Source organism: Apus apus, chromosome 19 (genome assembly GCF_020740795.1).
Source record: "Apus apus isolate bApuApu2 chromosome 19, bApuApu2.pri.cur, whole genome shotgun sequence".
Lineage (NCBI taxonomy): Eukaryota > Metazoa > Chordata > Aves > Apodiformes > Apodidae > Apus > Apus apus.
Window position 1 is genome coordinate 8,092,375 of NC_067300.1, and position 23,140 is coordinate 8,115,514.

General features: G+C 47.5%; 1 protein-coding gene across 2 annotated transcripts in view; it reads right to left on the minus strand.

Annotated features, from left to right (window-relative positions):
* Positions 1-23,140, minus strand: part of VAV2 (vav guanine nucleotide exchange factor 2) — a 132,028-nt gene that overhangs the window by 94,333 nt on the left and 14,555 nt on the right. For both annotated transcript variants that reach the window (XM_051636804.1, XM_051636803.1), the window contains exon 2: positions 4,744-4,860. In XM_051636804.1, coding sequence (XP_051492764.1) covers positions 4,744-4,860 — 117 coding nt within the window. The remainder of the gene's footprint in view (positions 1-4,743; positions 4,861-23,140) is intronic.

Below are 23,140 nucleotides of genomic sequence, written 5' to 3' on the forward strand. Positions count from 1 at the left end.
TCTGCAAGAGCTCCCACCGAGGACAGCCTAGATCCCCCTAGGGATTTCCAAACAAGCTCCGCACTGGCTCCTTGACATGAGGAAGGGGACACCTTGACACCAAAAATTAACCCAAAGATGCAGGTGCTTTACCGAGAGGACCCATCACTTGAACTCTGACAGCACCAGCTCATCCCCTGTGCAACAGCTCCTTGTCCTCTCTCACCACCAAGGCAGCTCTGGCTGTGGCTCCTGGAGTGTGTTGTGCTCAGGGCCACCCTCCCCACCATCCCCATCTCCTCCCCAGCACACACATCTCCTCCCCAGCACACACATCTCCTCCCCAGCACACACATCTCCTCCCCAGCACACACATCTCCTCCCCAGCACCTCAGACGTGCAAGACAAGCCCCTCGTCAGCCACCCACAAGGCTCCCGTGCCAGCAATCCTTGGTGGACTCAATTAATTGAGAGGGAGGGTTGATCCAACTCCCCCTTTTCTGAGCCCCCCTTGAGCTGCAAGGCTGCTGCAGCTCTCACCAACCTCTGGACCAGAACCAACCAAGCGAAAACCACCACTTCAGTCTCAGTATCTCCTCATTTTTCAGCTGACCCGTGAGCCACTTCCTTTTTTCATTTTTGGAACAGCATCAGTTTGTGTCGGCAGGTCAGGGCAGGAAAGACCCCTATCTTGCAAAAAAAGGGTTTTTTTTCAAACAGTACAGGAACTTCAAAAGAAACTCAGGGCCATTAAATACATGTCAGGAGAGCAGAGAGGAGTGGGAGGCTAATAAATGGCACGCTCCACAGGTTTATGAATATTTGAGCTATATTTCCCAAAAAAATAGTACATTACTGCAAGTTATTGAAATGAGTAACTCCCTTTAATGAACCTTACAACCACCATGCTGGCTAATAGAGTGATAAAGAGTTTAATCCATATTTATGTACATTTTACCTCATTATAGTTGGTCCAAATAAATTAGCAAGTTCAAGAAGAGTTACATTTCATACCATCACTGCTATTAAATGTGCATGAAGCACCGTGCAGCAGCAAACCACACGTCAGCACTAGCTTTTCATTTTATTTCTTTTTTAGGAGCCAGGCTGTACTGCACCCTGAAGGGGACCCCAGTGCTCACTCTTGCAAGATTTGACCCTAATTAGGGACAGGGCAATATTAAGAGGGTTTTTCTGCCTCCTAGCACTGCACGCTGCACTGCTTCTGCATCCTGCAGTTGAGATGCAGCCATGGAGAAACACTTCTGCAGATGCCACTTGTGGCTACTGAGAGCTTTTGGGCCACTTTCAAGGGACAAGATTTTAAAACAAATGAAATTAAATTTAAAAAATTAAGAGCCAACTTGCAGAAAACAATCTAACAATATAGTCTTTTGAGGGGTCTTAAAGGGGCATAGCTAGAAATACAGGCAGCCAGCATCTCAGATCACTTTTGGAAACCTCAGTTATGAAACACAGCATGGCCCTTGTCACAGCAGGACTGCTTAACAGCTGGACATCAGGAAAAGAACTGGCTGTGAGCAATTTAAACTGGCTTTTTGACTCCCTTGGGTAACTGGGAAACACTGAAATCAAGATTACAAGAAACATGACACGTCTATTTGGCAAAAGCTGCCCTTGCCAATTACCCAACATCCCATGAAGGCAGAGATGGAGCTTGTCAGCTCCACAGGGATTTTGGCCGGAGGAGGACACGTGGCTCACGATCCCATTTCCCATTGCTGTCCTGGTGACAGCTAGGAAGCAGAGACTTCTTCAGCTTAAAACTCAAGAACTAGCAAATCCAGGGATAAAACCCCACGTCTCTGGACTCAAAGAACCCCCGACCATAGTTGCTCTTCTGGAGGAGGCTCCATGGATCCTACAGCAGCTCCTCCTTGCTGAAGCCAAGCAGCCAGAAGAAGCTACAGAAAACCTCTCTCAGAGTACAAGCTGGTCGAGGCAAGCCTGAGGGAACTGATTTGTATTCCTCTCCTAAAGCACTACTGCTACACCAAGAAACCCTGTAGGACCCTTCAGATTCCAAAGGACAAGCTTTTATGCATAGGTTGGCACCACAGAAGCCCAAGACCTAGCCTTTCTACTCAATAATTACACCACAGCAAACCCAAATGCTATTAGTAGTTGCTGTCTCACTGGCTTTCTGGTTTGGAGGAGAGAAGTAACTACTTAAGTGGCCTCCAGAAAGGAAACACCCACCACCACTCCACCAAGGTTTCTATGTAATTAAACGGTCGACTGTTACTGTGCTCTGGTCAGAAAAGTTTCCTACACGACAAGAGTCTTGTAACCAAAAAAACACTACTGATCTCAGGGATTAATAGCTCCAGGAAGAATTTTTTGTGCGTGAAGTGTGTGTTTGGCCAGTGGGAACCAGGATTAGAGACTCCTTTTGCTTTGCTCTCACTGTGACTCACAGTGTAAAAGGCTCTCCGGTCAACAGCAGATTTTTCCCTGTTTGTTTGCTTTGCCACTGTTGAACACAGATCTGAGGATAATGTGGGAATGAAAGATGGCAAGGACAATGGGGATGTTTTAACAGGCTTCCCCTGGGATTTAGGGTGGTGCAGACCTGAGCAGCTGATACCCCCACCAAGCTGATAAAAAACTACATCAGAAAAAGATCAGTGAGGTTTTTGTACAGAGAATTTGTGCCTCCCACCACTTGAAAGGTGGTTTGAGAGTGATGATGCACATGAAAAGCCAGTATAACAAAAAAATTCAGTAAAGTACATTTGTATTTCTTGCAAGCTTATGACAAGTGTCTTTCCAAAGTCTCCTGAAAACCTAAATGGTGATGGGGTAGGAGGGAATGGCAAATCATCTCCCCTTCCCAAGTCACAAACCTGAATGTCCCCCCAAAAAGCAAACAGGAGGAGGGAAAAGCTGTTCCCTAACCAGACCAAAAAGGAAACCAAACTGTGTGCAGCTGACATGTTCCAGCAGTGTTTAACACCAGGCTCTATTAACAGGCATCTTAGACAATTTGAAACAGCACAAAGCAAGAGACAAAGTGACAATAAAGCAGCATTTTAATTAGCAGCGGTTCCTTCCCCCACCCAAAAGGTTCCCTCTGTGCATTCACGTTCCCAGAACAACGAAAGACTTCTTGTATTTCATAAATCAAAAAACTCATAAAACAAGACCCTGCAATTGCACATTCCAGATAATGGTCCAGAAATAAATTAGGCAATAAATATCAAATAATATATCCCCATCAGCAGGGAAAATCTACTCTTCGGATAATCAGAAGAGAAGATGCCTTCCAGCAGCTTATACCTGGTAGCTCGAAATAGGTAAAACAATAGAGAGCTTTAATAAATCTTTTAACACCTTTTCCAATAAAGAATATAGCAATTGTCCAGTGTAATAGCTTCCCTGAGCCCAGTATCCATCACAGTAACAGCCCAGCCCTGATGCTGTGCACGTCAAAAACCAGGGCAGCAGAATAACGGCCGCTTGTCAGAGCCATGTAGGATTTTCCTCCCTCGCAGCTGGGTCTTGTTCAGCAAAACACAGAAACATGCTCTTTGCTCTCTAGGTGACACATGACACCAACTCAGAGAAAAAAACCCTCCAAATACATTTTTCAGAAACACTTGAGGAGACTCATTTCACCCTGGAATGAAACGTCCTGACCCCCTCTGGAAACTCATTGGCCACATAACGAAGCCAACAGCAGCTTCACAGACTGGTTTGGGTTGGAAGGGACCTTCAAGATCATCTAGTTCCAACCCCCCTGCATGGGCAGGGACACCACCCACTAGACTAGGTTGCTCCAAGTCCCATCCAATCTGCCCTTGAACACTTCCAGGGATGGGGCAGCCACAGCTTCTCTGGGCAACCTGTTCCAGTGTCTCACCACTCTCAGAGTAAATAATTTATTCCTAATATATCATCTAAATCTCCCCTCTTTCAGCTTGAAACCATTCCCTCTCATGTTATCACTCCATGTCCTCATAAAGAGTCCTTTTCTAGCTTTCCTGTAGCCCCTTCAGCTCTTTTGCTTGCAACCCTGTGCAGAGGTGGCAGCAGCTGGGGAAGGCCTGTGCAAGGTCTCCAAGCACACCAGGGCAAAACCAGAAGCACCAGCGGATGAAGGGTCCTTGCCACAGGGTTGGTACAAACCTGGGTCCAAGCTTGTAGTGATCTGTAACATGGCTATAGGGAAATGTGCTGCTGGGGTTGCAGGAATCAATCCCAGGCTGGTTTATGATGCTTAGCACCAGTTTGAAGGCACTGTGCATATAGGGTGGTCTTGGGCAAGGAGATGGTGTGGCTTTGCCCCAGTCACCTAGCAAGGCAGCTGGAGCTGGGAAGAGGAACCAGAGTCCTGAGCCCAGCACAGCACCCAGTGTCCAGGGCTACAGCCTCTTCCAACTACTCTTGTGAGCACAGAGATACAATACTGTGACTCCTCTCCCCCCCACCCCCCACAAAAAACAGAAAAGACATTTTATGTACTTTACAGACTGATCCCAGAGGCTTTGTGATCTAAAGCAGAAAGCCTGAAGACCTGATCACCCTTCAGTAAGGGCACAGCAGAATCAACCCTGAGACAGGCACTCCACCAGGAGCACAGGGGAAGAGGTGTCCAGTGCATGGGTAAAGGGTGCAGAAACAGCTCAGAAAACTACAAAACCTTTAATTTCCATCCAAAACCTGCAACACAAGTCCTGAGAACTGCCCACTGCTAACAGTGCCAGAACCATCACTTCCCAGGAGCACAGGAGTAACTCTTACCTTTCCAAAATCCCGTACATCAAAGAGGTCAAAGGGATCAAACAGGTCACTGTTCCTTAACCCAAACTTGTCGTGACACACTTTTAGGAAGGTCCGGATGTTCTTCAAGCAGAGAAACTGGAGGGAACACAAAAGAAAGGGAGAGAGAAAGTGAGCAACTCAGGCACAAAATTTTAGCCGAGATTTACCGAGTTAAATTCACATGCAGGACAAGTTAACAAGGGCTTAGAAACTTGCCCTGAAAAGCCAGGCATTAGTTTATTTGTTGTTACTGAAGATGTCAGGCTCCTGGTGCCCTGAGAGGACTCCTGTGTTCTCAGCTGCGCACCAGAAACAAACGCCCTTTTGAAAAACAAGTTTCACTTAAGGTAACATTGTAGAAGGGCTGGAAAACTCAAGCCAGGACGTTTCCCTTTCAAGGTCGAAGTCAAATATAAATTACAGCTGATGTTTTACAGAAGCCCAGTGTTGAACTTTTAACCATTTCTAGCATGATCCCATTTGTTTCCCTACAGAAAGGACACGTTGCGGCATTCATGGTACATGTTGCTGTATGTAGGTGTGCACGGATGCACACATCCCAAACAAAAGACTGGGATAGTGAAAATCAAGGATTTTTGCATTAGGGTCTGGAAAAAAAAAAAAATCAGCAGCTTATTCAAGTATTATTTGCCTCCTTATCTTCACACCTCCCAGATGCTGCAGGCAGCACGAACACAAACAGACCCATGAACACCAGCCAGCCACAGACAGTCTGTTTGCAGCAAGGAGCTGCCAGGCCAGAGGCTCAGTCACAGGAGCTGCTCCTGACCCAGCTCAGGATCCCCTGGGGGTCCTGATCCCCTTTGGGATCCACTTCCAAACCCAGGGCAATCCTGGGACTGTTTCCATCAAGCTTTGCTCATCTTTAATCTCAGCCCACGTGAAGAGGCAGAAATCTCACCCCTCTAGGGACCACCCGGGGTTACTCAGATAGCTCAACTGGCAGAGCAACATTATGTTTCTCTTTCAAGAAAATCCAGTCTTTGACTATAGCAATAATTGGTCATTTGTTCACAAGTGTTGGGGATTTTGAAGTCTGGGAACTCCAGACAGTCTCGCTCCACTGGTCATGCCTGGCAGCACAGGGGCTGGGATGAGAAGAATAAAAATCTGCTTCCATTTTTGCTGCTGCATCACCTACATCCTTCATCAGGATGACCTGACTCTGCTGAGCAAGCCAATTAATTCCACCTCTTCCTGCATCCTCATGTTATTCCATAAAATACTGCAATTTATTGCTCTTTTTTTTTCAGCAAATTTCTCACAAATACATAAAAACATGTTAGAATTGTAAGTGAACTAACCCATTAAAGGGATGAATCATCCCCACGTGATAAATAGGAACAGGATCCAAGCTGCCCTGGGGTGGGTTTGGCCAGGGTGGTTTTGTCACATGGCACTACCTCTGCTCCCCAAGTTGTCATCAACCCCACACCATGCAAAAACACTGCTCACAAACTTCCCCCAGAGTTCAAAGCAAACTAAATTTTCTTTTAATCAACACGAATCAAAGCAGAGTCTTTTGGATCACCACATCCCCATAGACACGACCGTGATGCAGCCTGTCGTTCTCACTGCATTTGGGATCACAGGTGAGGTTTGGGGCAGTGGATTAGCAAGACCACCTCATTAGCAACAGGTTGATTCACCTACACAAAGAAAGAAAACACATTTTACCCTTTTCCCCATTCCAGCCCCCTCTCTGTGGAGCAACAGCAGAGCTCCCCCAACAGAGGACATTCCCATCACATCCGAGTCTTCTCATTAGACAAGCAAGTGCCAGAGGCAGAAATTGCAAACAATTCTGTTTTTCTAGGGCATTCCTCTATCTCACAAACACTGCAGTAAATATAACCCGTCTAGACTGAGAGGTTCTTTTGGAATTGTTTTACAACCTCTCTCACGGATATGGGTTATTTCATAACTTCATCTTCTGGGTCTTTGCAAGAATTTCCACCCCGGGCAAGCCAGGTGCTTGCAGCAGGGGTGTATGTTCTGTTGCTCTGCAGTCTTATTGATTTCAAATTTCTAGCACGTGTTTATTTTAAATCCCTTTAAGCCTCCCATTTTGAAAGATAATGACACAGGTTATAGCCGTAATTACACACAGCAGGAGGCAAGATTCCCCTGCAGAAGTGCCCTGCCTTCCTGTAGCAGTCGCTCCCCAATTCCTGGCTCATCCCAAGGCTGGGGCAGGAACCAAGGCTGAAGAGCTCAGGAGAGATGGACTTTGGCAGCTCCAACACTCAGCCAAGTGAAAGACACCTGAGAGGTGTGAAAACCTAACCCTCTGAGCAATGTGCTTGTGGTTCAAATTCCTGAAAAAGCTCAAAATTCACCTGGTTCCTGAAGGATTACAGAGAGATACAGGGATCTCTAACAGGGAGTGAGGCTTGGCTCCACCATGACTTTGGACCCTTATCTAAATTGTCCCCAGCGAGAAAGGACAGGACCGACCACACTGTTCAACATCAGCTGCATCCAACTGTCTTTGCTCATGCAATTTTAATCTGAAAACCATCTCACCACCCACTGCAGAATGAGCCCAGGCAGCAGTGCCACTGCCCGTCCTGCAGCTCCAGGTGACATCTGCAAAAAGCCACCAGCTGCTGCCACCGCACAGCCAGCCCAGCGCTGAGTGCAGGCATATGACAAGCATCAAGGAAGAACCTGACAATCTCTTTAAAGAGGTGCTAAAACTGATGTCAAACACATGAAACACACGGCAGCAGCACCACTCCACCAGCTGAGCAAGGCCACCATGTTTTAGCCACACTCCTCGTGCACAAGCAGCGCACGACCCACGGGTGGGTGTAAGTGGCACAATCTACTCCTGTGCTGTTTCTCTCTCACTAATCTGCAAAACACCTTCTTGGGCTTTTGCTTAGGGGCATTTTGAGGCTGGTTTGCTGTTGATGGAAGATGAGGAGTTGTTGGCTTGGTAGCATTACTCAATGGCCACACGTTCAAATTAGCTACAATTGCATATGAGCTGTGCCGAGGCCATTTTATTTACCAGTCAATCACGTCTTTGGACGTGTAAACACTCCACAGAAGAAAGAGAGAGAGAAAAATCAATGTGGGGCTCATTCACCACCTGCCAGACCCAAAAATCAATGGTGTCATTTATAAGCTCTGAGCAAGACCAGTGCTGAAGGAGGGTCCTGCAATCATCTTTGGTGCAGGTGCCAGCAGGAACACAAGCACCTCACATCCCATCCTGCCATCACCCTCCTCTGCACCCAAAAACACCCCAGTACCAACCAGCCACCTCTTCTGGGGGGAGGAAAATACACCAGCAGCCACCAGGATGCTCACTTCTGGAAACAGAGCCCATGGCATTTTCCATGAACACCAGCATGTCCCACACCACCCCCAGGGCTCAGGAAGCAGCCACAGCAGGAATCCTCAGGGTGGGGAGAGCTCCCTGGGGCACAGCAAAGCGCTTCAGACAGGAAAGCTAACAAAGCCAGAGCAAAGCAGCAACAGGGGCAGGAATGAGACTTGTACCACAAGAAACTCATCCAGTAAAACAAAATACCTTAAAACGTACTCATAGACAAGAAAAGCCTGTAGCCAGCTCCAAGCTGATGCTCCAAGGGTTGCAAGGAGCCAGAGGTGACAGCCCAGCAGAAGGGCCCCACCACCTGTGCCCACCCAGTTTCAGAACAACTTCACTTATTTTTAACCACTCTGCAAGGCCCTAAGATGAATAAGCTGGTCTTAGCCACCACCCATCCTGCCCCAGCCCAGCAGAAACCCACTTTTGCCCACAGCCACCCTGGGGTACACTGGGCAGCCCCCAGCACCTGGGACACACTAGAAACTCCTCAGTAGCTTCTGAGATGTTCTTTCTTTAAGAAAGTTTTCATTATATTATTTGCTTGATTGAATTCAGTAAGTTTAGAGACTCCTTGGACAATCATTGCACACAGAAAGGATATTGCTGCCAGATTTTTCAACACAAACCAGAAACTTGTCCTGCAAATTTCTAAATGCATTGGAGAAGCCTTCAGTGGAGATGGAGAAAGGGATAATTTGGTACTTGGGATAAACCCCAGGTATGTAGGCACTTTGGATGAGCTCCCCCTGCACAGGGATGCTGGGACATGCCCAGGTCTGCTCCTGCACCCAAAGGTTGGAAGGGCAGGTGAGATGTTTCTGCAGCTGGAAACTAGAGCCAGCAGGAGGGTGCATGTCCTTCCTCCACACACACCCGTTTTAGTCAGTGCTGCCCCTCCCTGTGGTCCCCATATGACTGGGCACCCACAGCACCTGTGCTTACCAGACAGCAGCCATTTCAGATTCAAATCCATCAGAAAAGATCTGGCTACTCGAGCACACTGAAGTTAGGCTGGACATCATTCCCCAGCCTCAGCAGAGATGATTGGCAGGCTGGAAAGCAACTCGTGCTCCTGCCTCCTGTTGCTAAAGGGAGATGGCAAAGTGGCAGGCAAAAAGCCAGGGAAGGCAGCAGTGTGTCCTGAACCAGCAAACTGCCCGAGGTGGGATTTGGAGGATGTTCATGGGAGCACCAGAGCAGTCCCTGCATTTGGGGTGGCACAGAGAGAGGTTTGAAGCTTGGGAGTCTCCAAGAGATGTTGGATAATGTGAGAAAAGGTAGGGAAAGGAAGGAAAGGGGTTTGTCTGGCAGGGCAGGATCATCAAACGGCCTTTTCAGGAAGGGCCTTTTGGAGAGGCAGGGGCTGGTGCTGGGGGAGCAGGGGGGTCCCACGCTGTCACCCTGGGCTTGCAACGGGCTCTGCAGCACCAGGAATGCTGCAGCCTCACAGCTCCAGATAACCCAGTGACCAATTAGGAAAGTAACTCTGTAGCTCTTCCTGACTATGATGTCAGATTTCCTCTTATCTCACTGCCGGAGGGGCTGGAAAGGACCAGGCAAAAAGTCAGTCCCCTGCAGGGAGCCGTGAGCATCTGCTTATCACAGCCCTGAGCAACGGGGAAGGGAAGGGCTCTCATTGAGGAAACGCATCATTTGCAGCAGATCGGTTGGGAAATGGGTGTCCTGCAGCGAAAACCTCTTGAGAAAGCCAGAGGACACATCTCCAAGCTGTGCCGAGTTGCCCCTGTGCTGCTCTGACATTGCCAAAGCGCATCAAAGCTGCCTTTGCTTGCTCCAAAGTTAAGAGCACAAAGTCCAAGAGGATCCAAGCACCCAGCAGGGACCAGAGGGCTGCAGCTAACCTACCTGGGCGTTTCAAACTGTTCACATGAAACTGTGACCTAATCTCTCCATCCCATCTAGCTCGCCTCCACATCAAGGCATTTCCCAGGATTTCAGGAACAGTAATAAAAGTCAAACGCACAACTGGAGCTTGCATCCCCCACCAGCAGCACCAAATCTTTCAGGGCTTTGTTCTTCCCCAGGCTTCACCCCATTGTCTCTGGTGGAAAGGAGCAGCCACAGAAATGACACAACATCTCTGCAGAAAAACCTCCCTTCTCTTGCACATTTGGATTCAAGTCGCAGCTCATCAATTACGTTAGATGGACAGATTACATTTCGGGTTGTTGGGCAGCAGATTTATCTACTGAGAAGCGGAGAATGAAATTATTTCTCAAACAATTTAGTGCTATTAATTCCCCCCCATTTCAAACACATTTCCTACTGCAGTGCACTCACGGGCTGGGCAAATTCCACTTCACAAGACTGATTAATGAGCCAGAAACACTGATGAGTGCTGACCTCCCCACAGCTTCTCCTTCTCACATCCACCCACAAGCAAGGTTAGCCCTAGGACAGCACCTGAGGGACAGCAACCATTTCTTTTAGCAAACACCCACAGCTCGTCACAGGAAGGACCAGGAGAAAGCTAACCTGGAGCTGCAGCAAGGAAAGGTCCTTCCCAGAGAGAAGCCAGAGCTGCTCACAGGGGCTGCAAACCTCCCAGGAGCTTCTGCCTTGTCCAGCAACACAGCACTGAGCAGGCAGCAGAGCTGGGCCAGGGCTGCCAAGTCCCACACTGGTCCTGCTCATCCTCACACCTTTGCTCATCATCGCTCTCCCATGGGTCAAGCAAACAAAGAGCTCCCAGTTATCTTACAGGAATTTCCCACAGAATCATTTTGGTTGAAAAGACCTTGAAGATTACAAAGTCCAACTGTCAACCCAGCAATGCCAAGTGCACCGTGTCCCTCAGCACCACATCTACACATCTTTTAAATCCCTCCAGTGATGGTGACTCCACCACTACCCTGGGCAGCCTGTTCCAGTGCCTGAATGTATGAGCTCTCCAAGGGAAGATGACTCTCAGATAGCAATATTGAACTCCTTAACTAGAGAATATACATAAAATTGTAAAAGCATTTAAAAAAAAAAAAAGGGGGGGGGGGGCTGGGTCCTGCAGTAACCTGTTAAACGCAGTGAAGTCCCAAGCCCCAGAGGCAGAGCAATAGCTTTTGGCAGAGCTCCAGTCAGAGCTGGCACAAATATTAACCAGGGCTCCTGGATTTCATACCAGACATGAACAACTGGAACAAGGCAAGGACTGGAGGCAAACACCTCTGAGGTGGCAGACAGTGGGAGGATGTGGGAAGGGCGAGAGACAGAGCGCAGGGTCAAACATGTAAATCCAAATTAGTCAGAGATGCAGAAGAAATGCTGGGTGACATGCTGAAGTATAAACTGAAGAGGTACAGGATACAACTGCTTCTGAGCTCTCTCTGCTTGCAGGAGGAGCCTGTGGGAGGACAGGGGCATCACGTCTCCTCCCCAGGGCTGCTGTCACCTCACCAAGCAATGCTGCACAGGTCAAGCCCAGCACTGGGGGAGCTCATCCTATTTTATCCTAAGGAAGTTTTGCTGACCCCAAACTCCTCCCCCTAAGGACCACCAGGCTTGTTTCCTCCATTACACACACTCAGAAGTGTGGTTAAAAACAGTCTGGCAACTGATGAGTCCAAGATTATAACACGGGGTTGGAGGAGGGGACAAGGATTGAGTAACATCCTCCAGTGAGGAGGAGGGAAAGGAAATCACAGGAAAACCCAGATCCTTGTGTCCTCAGAGGCAAACTCCTGACAGAAGCAATGACCTCCCCAGAGCTTAAAGACACAGGCTGAGCCCTGCCAGCTCAGCGTCCGTCTGTCCATCCATCCTGCCCTCGGAGGGTCACCCAGCAGCACACAGGAGGGTTAAATGAGCGGAAGGAAGCTGCAACTTCCCAAAGAAAACGGGGGAGGTGCAGCTGATGACAATACTTCCCTCCTTTGTGGAGCCCTCCGAGGGCTGCAAGCACAGGGCTCTGCTGGGACAGCAGGAATTGTTGAGGGAAAAGCTTTCACTGCAGCGCCTGGAAGCATCTTACCAAGGATGCTTACGGAGGCTGAAGTTCTCTGCTCACACACCCAAGGTCTGGACAGCCCAGAGCTTTTGCCCAACCACGCAATATCCAGCAGGTTCAACAGGTTCAGCACGGGTCCAAAGCCCAGCCACAGGCTTGAGGTTTGTGTAACTAAAAACCTGACCACTGGGGTTTTAGAAAACCTTCACCAAGTTCCCTGCATCACATCACGCAGCTGATTTACTTCAGCAATTTATCTTTCAGATGATTTGTGTGATCTGCAGGCCCGTTCCCAGGAATAACAAGAGTTTCTTGCACAATCAGGTGGCCACAATCCTCTCTGAAGACCCTGATCTTCACCAGCCTCCTCCGAGAGAGGGGATTTCAGGTGTTTCTGTATAAAGGACAACATGGCTTTGAGCCACGGATCTTCTTGCAGGTACAAAACGAATGCACGAGAAGCAGTGCCCCTGTTCCTTTGCTACCCACCCCAACAGCCACAACATTTTGGGAGCTGAATGGAGAATGCAGACTCCCGAGACAACATGAAGGAAGGGCAAAGGGGACACCAACACATCCCTAATAACCCTGGACAACCCTGAGCTGAAAGACAACCTTGTGTTACTGTCAAGTAGCATCTGCTGGTGTGAAAATCCCTCCTTGGATGATCTCCTGCTCCACTGGTCTGCCCAGACAGAAGCAGCCGTGCCCAGGAGACCCATATTACATCCCCTGAAAGAGACCAAACCATAGTGGTCCAGCAGACAGAGCCGGACCATGTGCCTGCTCTTCCAGACACCCTCTTCACCATCTCCATTAAGATTTTAAAAAACCAAATGCAGAGCAGCAGTTTTCTCCACAGGCCCTGGCCTGCCCCAGAGCCACGTGGGGCTGGTTGCCAGGACAGGGAACGATGGGGCAGGGAGCAGAGGCTGTTTGCAGCCCAAGCTATGGCTAAGTGTTGGAAAATCACCGGGAATCACCACTGTGCTTTAGAGAAACCCAGATGGACCTTTTGAGGCTCATCAGAATCACAGGCAAACACAGAGGATGTTTCTTTTCAACTTTCACACACAATCCAGGCCTAGAGCCTCTGACTCCTTCATACCAGACACTCCTTCACCCCAGACCTGGGCTGTCCCTGCAGTGCATTCACCAGCAGATTGCCAAATCTAGGCTTGGCTTTAGTAAGGAACAAGATCTCAGACTACATAAAGCTTGGGAGCTGGAGAGCTTGGAAGGATTGCTCAATCTGCCACGTTTGGCACCCTAAATGGAGAGTCCCTTTCCATGCTTATTGAATCCAGCCTTTGTCTCCTCTTGCTGGAAGACATGCAGCTCCACCACAGTAATTCAGTTAAGAAAGTGAGGGGTGGGATGTCTTGGCTTTTACTATTGACCTGAAGTCCTAAACTCACATTTGCCTCACTGAGGCTCACACTTCACCACTCATGAAATACGAACATAGGGTAAATGATGGAATATGTGAAATGAGAAATTATGAATATAGCTGATGGAGAAACAAGATACCTTCCCACGCACTGAGTTTTCAGCAAAGAAAATTCAAAACATTTTGTCTAACCCAAAGCTTTAAGACAGGACTCAACCTGAGCCATGACAATCAAATTATAACACAGACTTCAGCTGCTATTAAAGAAAAGGAGTAATTGCATAACCACGTCTAGAGTTACACTGTAATGATACGCTCCTGGGGAACTTTCCAAGCAGCCACGGTTCTGCTCTTCAGGCTGGCACAGGGAATCAGACCATGATGAACTTCTGACAGGACAGCAATGAGAACAGCTACAGAATGTCTCTGAGATGAGAAAATAGCAGCCAAGTCAGGAAATCAAGCTTTGTCACGTCAAGTATTTGGGCTAGACCAGAGAGAGGAAGCTGCAGGTGGTAGCCTGCAAGCCTGGGCTAGTTCAAGAAATTCACTGAACATATTTTTGTCTCTTGAAAACCAAGCTGCCCTATAGAAATGATGAAGAGACAAACTCTGAAGCTTTTCAGAAGTGAACCATGGCATAGAATGTGAGGTAGGTGCCTGCAAGACCTGACTCCAATATAATTTATGCAGAACTGTCAAAACAGACAATTATTAAATAACCAAACACATATATTGAATTCAAGAGCTTTACATCAATTCCACAGAAGTCTCACATACAAGCTCACTTTTAAACACCCGTTGATACCTCCAGACCATCCCCAAGCTGATGGTGCCACAGGCTGCCACCCACACAGAGGCACATCCTCCTGTCAGGACACACACCAGTCTCACCACAGACACTCTACACTTTTCCTTTTCAAAACATCCCAAGAAATCATCTTTCCAAAGTTCTGCCATCAGATCAATGGCATGCAATCTGTCCAGGGATTTTCTTGCAGGGATGCCATTGCATTATTCATGCATCACAGGCATATGCAATTTTCCTCCATACAGTCATCATTCTGGGTGACCCGCTTCCAATTAGACTCACTTCACTTTCAAAAAGCCTCAGAAATTAAAACCAAATGTGCTGTTTCCCTCACTGCAAGAAGCACCAGGTTACCTGCCAGGAAGCAGAAGCGCTGAACAAACGACCCTCCCGGTACATTCACCCACGGAGCTGAAGCAGCAGAGGGAAAGCACGACTGAAAAGCCAAAAACTCAGCCAGGAAAAATATTTATAACACTGCATTTGTTGCAGATTTCACTCTTGAAATTGGCGATGGAGGAAATAATGGCCTAGAACAATTGCAAACTTCTGCCCTTTTGAGATTTGCAGAGCCTTGCGTTCCAGAGATCTGGGGGTGATGGTTCAAGCTTCCAGATCAGTGGTGAAGGACCCAAAGCTGTAGCTGCTGCTGGCAGAGGAGTTATGCATCTCAGGAGAGGGAGACAGCCTGCTGACACACACCCTGACACTGTTACACCTTCCTGGACTGCTGCCCAAGTTGCTATCTACCCACAAGGCATCGCTGAAACCAGCCTGACAATGGGCTGGGTGAAAAACGGCTCCCAGATGTCACACCAGGGACTACGATGGCATTATTAGAAGCAGACAACAAACAGCCAGAAAACACTGCTTAATGGCACCAGGTAATGATGCTGAAAGATGTCTCCCAGCTTCTTCCTAAAGAAGTAATTAAAACCAGAACAGTACTTTTCACATTAGGGATAACGGATGCAGACCTGCATCTGAAGTCAAGCTGCATTTTGCAAGATGAAGCCCACAATCTGCTTTTAATAAGTCTCTTGATGCTCCTCTGCCTCTGCACCAACATCGGCTCCTTGCCACAGAGCTGGGGCCATCTCAGAGCAGCTCAGTGTCTTCTTCACCCCCAAAAGCAACAGAAACAGGGGCATGGAGGGTGCTCCTGGGCCATCCAGCCCAGGCATCGCTCCTCCACACACAAGCTCCCAGCAAGGGGAGGTGGGAAGAGCAGGCAGTGGGAGAGAGGTATCACCACAAACCCTCTTGTGCAAGTGGAATTTCAAAGGAAAACTCACATGTTACAGGACCTACCAGCTTGCTTGAAGGCCCAAGGGAGCAACCCACTGAAGACCAGCTCCTTCAAACCTCCTGAGTAGTCAGAAAGAGACAAGCATCTCATTGACCTTTATGGGCAGCATCAGGAGCTGAACCCAACCCGGCCAGAGCTGTGAGAAGAGGTCTGGAGTTCCTCTGGAGCCAACGTGTGGAAGCTACTTGTCCTCAGGGACAGAGAATGGACAGGCAGCCCTGAGGCCCTGGGAGTTGCCTGGGGCTTCTTCCTCTCCTCAGTTCTAAATAATAAATGTTTTGTTGCATTTCAGTGTTGGAAAGAACCGAGGATGTGAACAGGCAGTGCAAGCTGGAGAACAGGAAGGGCTTTTGTTTTTACTCACTGTTTAATTGAGGCTCATCAAGTTTTCTAGCTCAATTTTTTTTTGCTGCAGAAAATGCAGCTGAAATGGAGCAGCAAAAGCAGGAGCTGGGAGTACTGGTGCCAGCAAGGAGCCAGCCCACCCAGAATGACCCTAACACGTGTGCAAGGTGCAGAAATTCACTCTAGGTGAACACGTTATTAAGAAGACCTTAACAGAAGGAAAAATAATATCTAATATACAAAATACATTACAAATTAACATTTATAATATATTACATAATTATATTATAGTATATTCTTAATAATATATTATGTGTGAAATAAAATTATAGCTTAACTGCTTCAGTGATTGCGTTTTGGATCCAGGGGTGAGGGTAAGACAGACACACGTGCAGACACACACCAGCCCCTGGAGCTCTCTGCTGAGCATCTGTGCCTGCAGGACAGCCAGAGCAGACCCAGGGCTCTGTGTGCATGTTCCCTGTACAGCTTAATTTCAATAACTCTCCCAAGACAAGAGGCAGGACATCCCCCAACAAGGAGTGGGAACTTTTGGTAGTGCTGGCACATGTCAGACTGATCCCAGCCCCAGTGGCTTGTGTTAAATCTTCTGTCATCACCAGAACAAAATGAGATTGAAAAAGACCCCTCCAGCTTCATGCCCACTGCAACTGCCTGTGTGCTTTTGATTAAAATACTCATTAGTGGCACATCCTACAACACGTTAAGTGCATATTTAAGAACAAGAAGGGAGACCCAAGGAACTACACGCTGAGGAGCCTTCCCTCCACTCTGGAGCAGAGGGATTCCTTTCGCAAGGACAAGAAGGTAAATCAGGAACAGTCAACACAGATTTAGTAACAGCAACCTGACTGCTTTCTATAAAGAAAGAGGGTGGTAAAAAGAGGAGGCTGGAGCCGTGGCTGTGACACATCAAGTCCCTTCCACACCAAGAGTCTGCACTGGCTGGCAGAGCCCCTGCCATCCCATATCACCCACCTAGCAGCCATGCCCAGGAGAAAAATAGCTAACAAATCACCTATTTTAAAATGTAAAGGGAAGTGGGGGTGGAGAGAGACTATATGGCATGAAACCCCCTGCATTATAATTTCCCCAATAACAGAAAATGTCAAGCAAAGTTTCAAATGATAAAAACACAACTGGGTACTCAGAACTGCCCAAGCATCAGGAGAATCCCTCCCCATGAGTCTCCAAGAGGCTTCAGAGTAGGTCCCAAAATCCTACTTGGCATTCTCATAATGGCTCTGAATCCATTTCTGTGTTTCAAGAAAAGAAAACCCATCCACCAACGCAGACATTAACACACATTTTTTCTTACTACCTAAAGTGCTTGTTCTGCCTTTTGTGATTTGCATTCAGGGTATCAGTTCCTCTCCCTAACACCATTGCAAGGAAGTTAGTTAACTGAATAGTAACTGTAAGTATCACAAAGCTTGGGAGGCTGAGACAGGAAATCTGTAGGTGAACCATCATATTTAATGTATGCACGAGATAAAAATCAGAATGAACTTCAATCAGAGGAAGGATGGGGAGGCCATTGGCACCACTGTGATGTTGGTTGCTTCGGGTTTTTTAAGATTAAAGCCTGTATTTTATCTTTATTATTTCAACTAAGCATTTTTCCCCCTTCTGGGGAGAAGAGACTGGTGTCACTCCTTACTACAGAATCTTAAGTATCGTTCCAAATTACTCAAGTGCTGCAATGAAAGCCAGGTGAAAAGCAGAAGCAAAACCTTAGTTCTGGCAGGGTAACTCAAGGAAACCTTAGTGCTGGAAAGGATGCTCTGCTCTGAGTCACAGCAGATGTGGACCTGTCCTAACCAGCTCCATGTGAAGGTCTCACATCATGTTTGGTACAGCCCAAACAACACCGAGACCATCCTCTAGCAGCACCACAGCAGCACGGAACCACTGGGAAACAACAGTATGTGGCAGCTCTTCTCCCCACCCTGCTTTAACCCTGCCTGGCAGACACTCAGATACTCCATGAACCACTGTCCCACCAGTCTTGGACACTCAAGACATTGTATTTTTCCTTCCCTTTTCATGGAAAAAGTGGAAGGTTTGAAACCAAATCGCCCTGGTGTATCCTAAAGTGAGATAAGGAGCCAGTCAATGGATAAAACTGAGATCTTTGTCTTTTTCTGAAAAACAAGCAAACAAAACAAGACCCCTCAACCTATCCAGTGGACACAGCACAGAAGAACAAGCTCTGAAGTCTCTATGCACCCAATTTAAACTCCCTGCAGCAGGAACCAGGTCCTTTATATCCATGAGCAGACATGGAACCCTCAGCCCTTCTAACCCATATTTTGACCCATGCAACAAGCAGGACACATTAGTTACAAGATCCTGGGACACATGGATAAGAACTGGTGTGGGAGATGCCCTCTCCCCACATGCCTGGAGCCTGCTCAACATGGTACAGAAGCCACATAGGGATGATGCTCCAGCCCCACAGGATCTGCCAAGAGCTGCTCCTCAGTGCCAAGCGATCTGGGCACTTCCCAGAGCCACTCACTCGTGATGCTCAGGAAGCCTCTCCTCCCACAGAGAGGTCAGTAAAACCAGACCCCCCACCTCCCTCCCAACCAGGAGATTTCCCGGAGAATATCGGCTCTTCCTTAACCAGATTCATTTCAAGAACAAAGCAAGAAAAATCCCTTTGCCCACAGCCCAGGCCTTTCTTCTGTAGTCACCTCCCTCTCCTGCAAGATTACACACAGCACTTCTTTTTTTCCCCTAATTTTATTGCAGATCCAAGAACTAGGGCTGGCTCGGGTCTGGATTTCCAGGTGGGAAAAAAAACAAACAAAAACAATCCGTGCAGCCTTCAGGAAAGCAGAATGTTGACTTTTTCCTAAGAGAATGAAAAGAGGGAGAAGGCAAGTGCCATGAAAGCCAGCTTTTCTTTTGCTTTAGCTTTACAGCTTGTCAATTATCCCAATTCACACCACAGGAAGAAAACATGCTAGAAAAGAAAAATTAAAATCCCTTTCCATTTCAAGTTATTTTTGCAAAGTGGAATTTAATGAGAGACTCCAGCCAAAATGAATGCTGTGCTGTAAAGTTTCCCAAAGTGTAAAAAGATTTGCTGCCACAAAGAACTGAAGGCATCTTCCTGCAGCGACCGGTGCCTGAAGTTTCAGACACACGTTTGCATCAAGCCTTGGCAGTCACAGCACAGGCTCCAAGAAGTCCTGGTTTTGGGAGCATCCCCATATCTGTGACCTTTGCTTCAGGGAGAGGCTTAAACTGAACTAAACAAAGGGGAGCTTCATTTCTGACCCAGTTTATTTTAAATCCCTCCCAGAGGATGTGACAATTTTACCTTATCTGGAACGTTTGACCCTCCTTCCCGAGCTCACGAGGCAAATTTTGCTGCTGCAGAGCAGCTCCTGCAGCAATCCAGTCCAGTCCCTCTTTTGCAGGATGAAAACAGGCTACAACAGATTAATCTACTGGCTACTTAATTTGTAAAGCTGCTTAAAAAGGTCAGATCCCCAGCTTATAAGAACCAGCGCCAAGAACAGATCCCAGAGATTACGGGAAATAAGGCTCTGGATATTTATATAAATTAATACTTGGAGAGCATAACAAGATCAACAGGAACTTCTAATCTAATACCTACATCACGCTCTTTGCAGCTCTTATCAGTTCTTATCTGTTACAGGAACGTGACAGGGTGCACTCAAAGCTGGCAGCTGAGGGAAGAGAGGGGTTCTAGGAATCTTCCCAAAATCTCCCATATGTTGTGACCAAGAAGCTGCCAGGTTGGGGTCAGTATTTTTTAGGACAAGCCCTCCTTTCTCCACCAGCCTAAACACACACCAGCTGCAGGGATACAGTTTACTCTACCAGAAATATGGAAGAACACCATTTTGATGTTGTTCTGTGGTTTTTTGATGATTTTTTTTTTTTTTTAGTGATGGTTTGTTCAATCCTTTAATGCAAAGTCTAGTGTGTACATGCAACCACAAACATCAGCCCTCCTGCGATTCTGCAGCTATCCCTGATTTAGCCTCCTGGAAGTAAGAAATTCAAACTGGAATTTCTCACTGTGAGATGAGAAAAGCCAGTTATCCCTGCCAGGTGACTTTTCCTCTCTCCACCCCTGCATTGACTTGAGTCTACCCAAACACAGGTTTTTTCCTAGGACAAGCATTTCCCCTGGAAACAGAACTTAACGATGTATTTCCCAGCCAGACATGAACAGTTACACCAGACAGCGCGTATGAGCTTATTCCCCTGATTGGAGTATCTAAAATAAACTCTGTAAACTGGCATAATTGCATTTATAGAGCAGGGAGTGTTAGGGAAGGCTGTGTTGCTTTTGCTGTGCTGGTCTAATTAATTTGGTACAACTTGAGCACGGAGATAAGGCCCCAGGGACGTGTTGGGTTGGACCATTAAAGCTCTATTTCAGCAGGAGGGGTTAGGAGGGGAATGGGAAGCAGCATCCCATTCCTTCCTCAGCTCAGCTGCTCAGCTCCATCTCCTTTCAAAGCCACCCACTCTGTTTTAGTGGGCTGAAAATTATCTGCACACAAAAGGACAATACTCAGAGCTTCCACAGGGAGAGGATCAATACATTTAAATAGGCAGCAGCCCTAAAGAAGCTCTATGACCTGTAAATCAAAGTGACTTTATTGACATGGTTAAGAGTGTCAACATGCAGTTAAATGCAGACTCTTATTTTCCCCCTTTTTTTTGGCAGCAACCCTGCCCTGTTTTCCTAGGTGCCACCCAATTTAAGTTAATCTTTACTACTTCAGCTGCATATTTGTAACTGACTGACCTTTCTCCTGCTTTAAATTAATCCTTCTCTTAGCAACTGCCTCCAGCAGCACATACACGGTGTAAAACATATGGAGAATTTTTAAACACAGAATTAAGGTGCAAGAACAAGCACACAGATCCTTGTCAGACCAGTGTATACTCATCTCTGCTCAGCCCAAAGCAGAAGTTACCAAGAACACTGGTTTAGAAGCCAGCATGATATTTTTCAAAAGTCATACAGCAACCATTAAGACAGGTCTGGCTCCTGTGAAAACGGTTGTGGCACATCTTGGGCTGAGCTGTTAGGAATAAATTGCTCCTCTGACTAATGCAATTGAGACTATACAAGGTAAAACAAAAATGCAAGCTACATAGCAATTTACAGGGCTTTAAACACCAAGGGAAATAGAATCTCTCTCTAAGGTGCATCCTCCAATGCAAAAAGCTCTTATTCAAAACAGAGTGTCCTCTTGCTCCACTGAGACAAGCCCTTCCAGCTGCTGAGTGCCTCCAAGGGAGGGGAGCAGAAATAACACCTCGTGTAAAGTCATCATGACCCATCACTTCTGGCTTCATTCAAAAAGCAGACAGAGACTTTTTCTGGACCACTCTCCACCACGAAGAGCATTTCCTTGCCAGCACTGAGGAGTGACCAACATCTCTGTCTGACAGACATCTGGCACAGGGCTTGCAGGCTGGAGAGGGTGGGAAAGCCAAGGCACATTGCTCAGCCTCCCTGGCTACCAGATGAGTAATGGAGACTGCCAGGGAACAAAGCTTTTCCACCTTCAGTTCTGCAGCTTGTTTGACTCAAACTCACAGGTGGATCACCCCAAGCCAGCCCATGGTGGTTCTCCCCTGACATACACACGCAGAGACCCCAAACCACTAAGTCAAACTGTGCTCCCAGCTCAGGAGCACAGACCAAGACCCTGTGCATGGCTGAGCCCCTCAGCCTGCCAGCCTTGTGCTCCCAGGGATGTACCCTCACTTCTGATGCATTATCCCCCAGCTGGGCAGAAGGGAACCCAGATCTGAGGTTTTAGTCCTCCTCTGCTCCCAAATACAAACTCCTTCAATCCTAAAAAAGTTTCTTCATATTGCCTTGAATAAACCAAGGAACACCAAATAAAAGCGATGCGAATCCACCCACAAACTGCAAAGAAACTGCAGCTCCAGTTTTGATTCCCAGTTACCTCTGCTCTTCCCTGGTATCAGACTTCTGGTCTCAGATGCTCAACTTTTGAACTTTTGTCTCTGCTCCTCACCACGAGGAACGAGCTCCCAGCTGCTTCATACTCAGCCACAGTCTGGTCAACCACACATCCGTGTCAGTGGAGAAGGACTTCATGCTTGCACAATCACTGGGATCACATCCTCCTTCCCCACCGCACACGTGGTGCAGAAGCAGCAAGGAGAGCTGAGAAAAGCCCCACTCCTCCTTCACCATGGACAACACAAGCTCCCAGGAAAATGTTAGCACTTTGATTCCTGAGCAGGATGGACAGACACAACATCTGAAATTACCAGTTCTACCACTACCCACTTGGTTATTTAATGAGAGCATCTCCTTCATGAGAAGCTCTAAGGTCCCACTGCAGGTCAGTATCAGTCATGGACCAAACCAGCCCCAAACTGCTTGTAAACCCCCTGGAGGGCTGAGAAAACCAGCTTGGGTCTCCTCTAGCAGCCAGAATCTCCTCTCCAGAACCTCTGCCAGCCTGTGAGCTTAGAGAGTGACCACACAACCAGCTCAGCTGGCAGGCCTGAAGGAGGGGCAGCATCTAGCCAAGTTAGAGCAATGCAAAGAATAACATCTACCTATCAGGTGGATGCTCAGCACTCATGTCCACTGCTGAAGGAGATTCCTACTCAATCAGGGTCTGGAACAGCACACAGACCCAAAGGTAACCAAGTGCTACCTTTTTTTATTTTTGTTTGTTTTAATGGTTGACTTAAACCCACAGAACTGTATTACCCACATCTCAGTTTTGTGTGTGAGGTTTTTTGGGTTTAGTTTTGTTGGGTTTTTTTATTTGGTAAGTCACCCACAGCAAAGTTCTGCTAAAGTCTTTCCCAAAGAACAACAGGAATAACAATGCCAAAACACCCAGGGAGAGGGCTTGGAGCCACAAAGCCCAGGCTGCACAAGGGCTCTGGCTCTGTCAGTCCTCATCACCCTGTGACCCCCCCAGAGCGTGGCCGTGAGGATGTGCCAGAGCCAAGGAGAACAGGGTGGGAAGCTGAGAAGCTGGACTAGATTTCCCGCCTAACAGACACTGGAAACATTAAACTCCAAAGAAAAAAATGAGCCAGAAAGTGTTTCACCCCTGCACAAGACAGGGCTGTGGGGTGGGATGGCCAAGCATGGCCAAGAGGCATTTTTCCTAATTTTT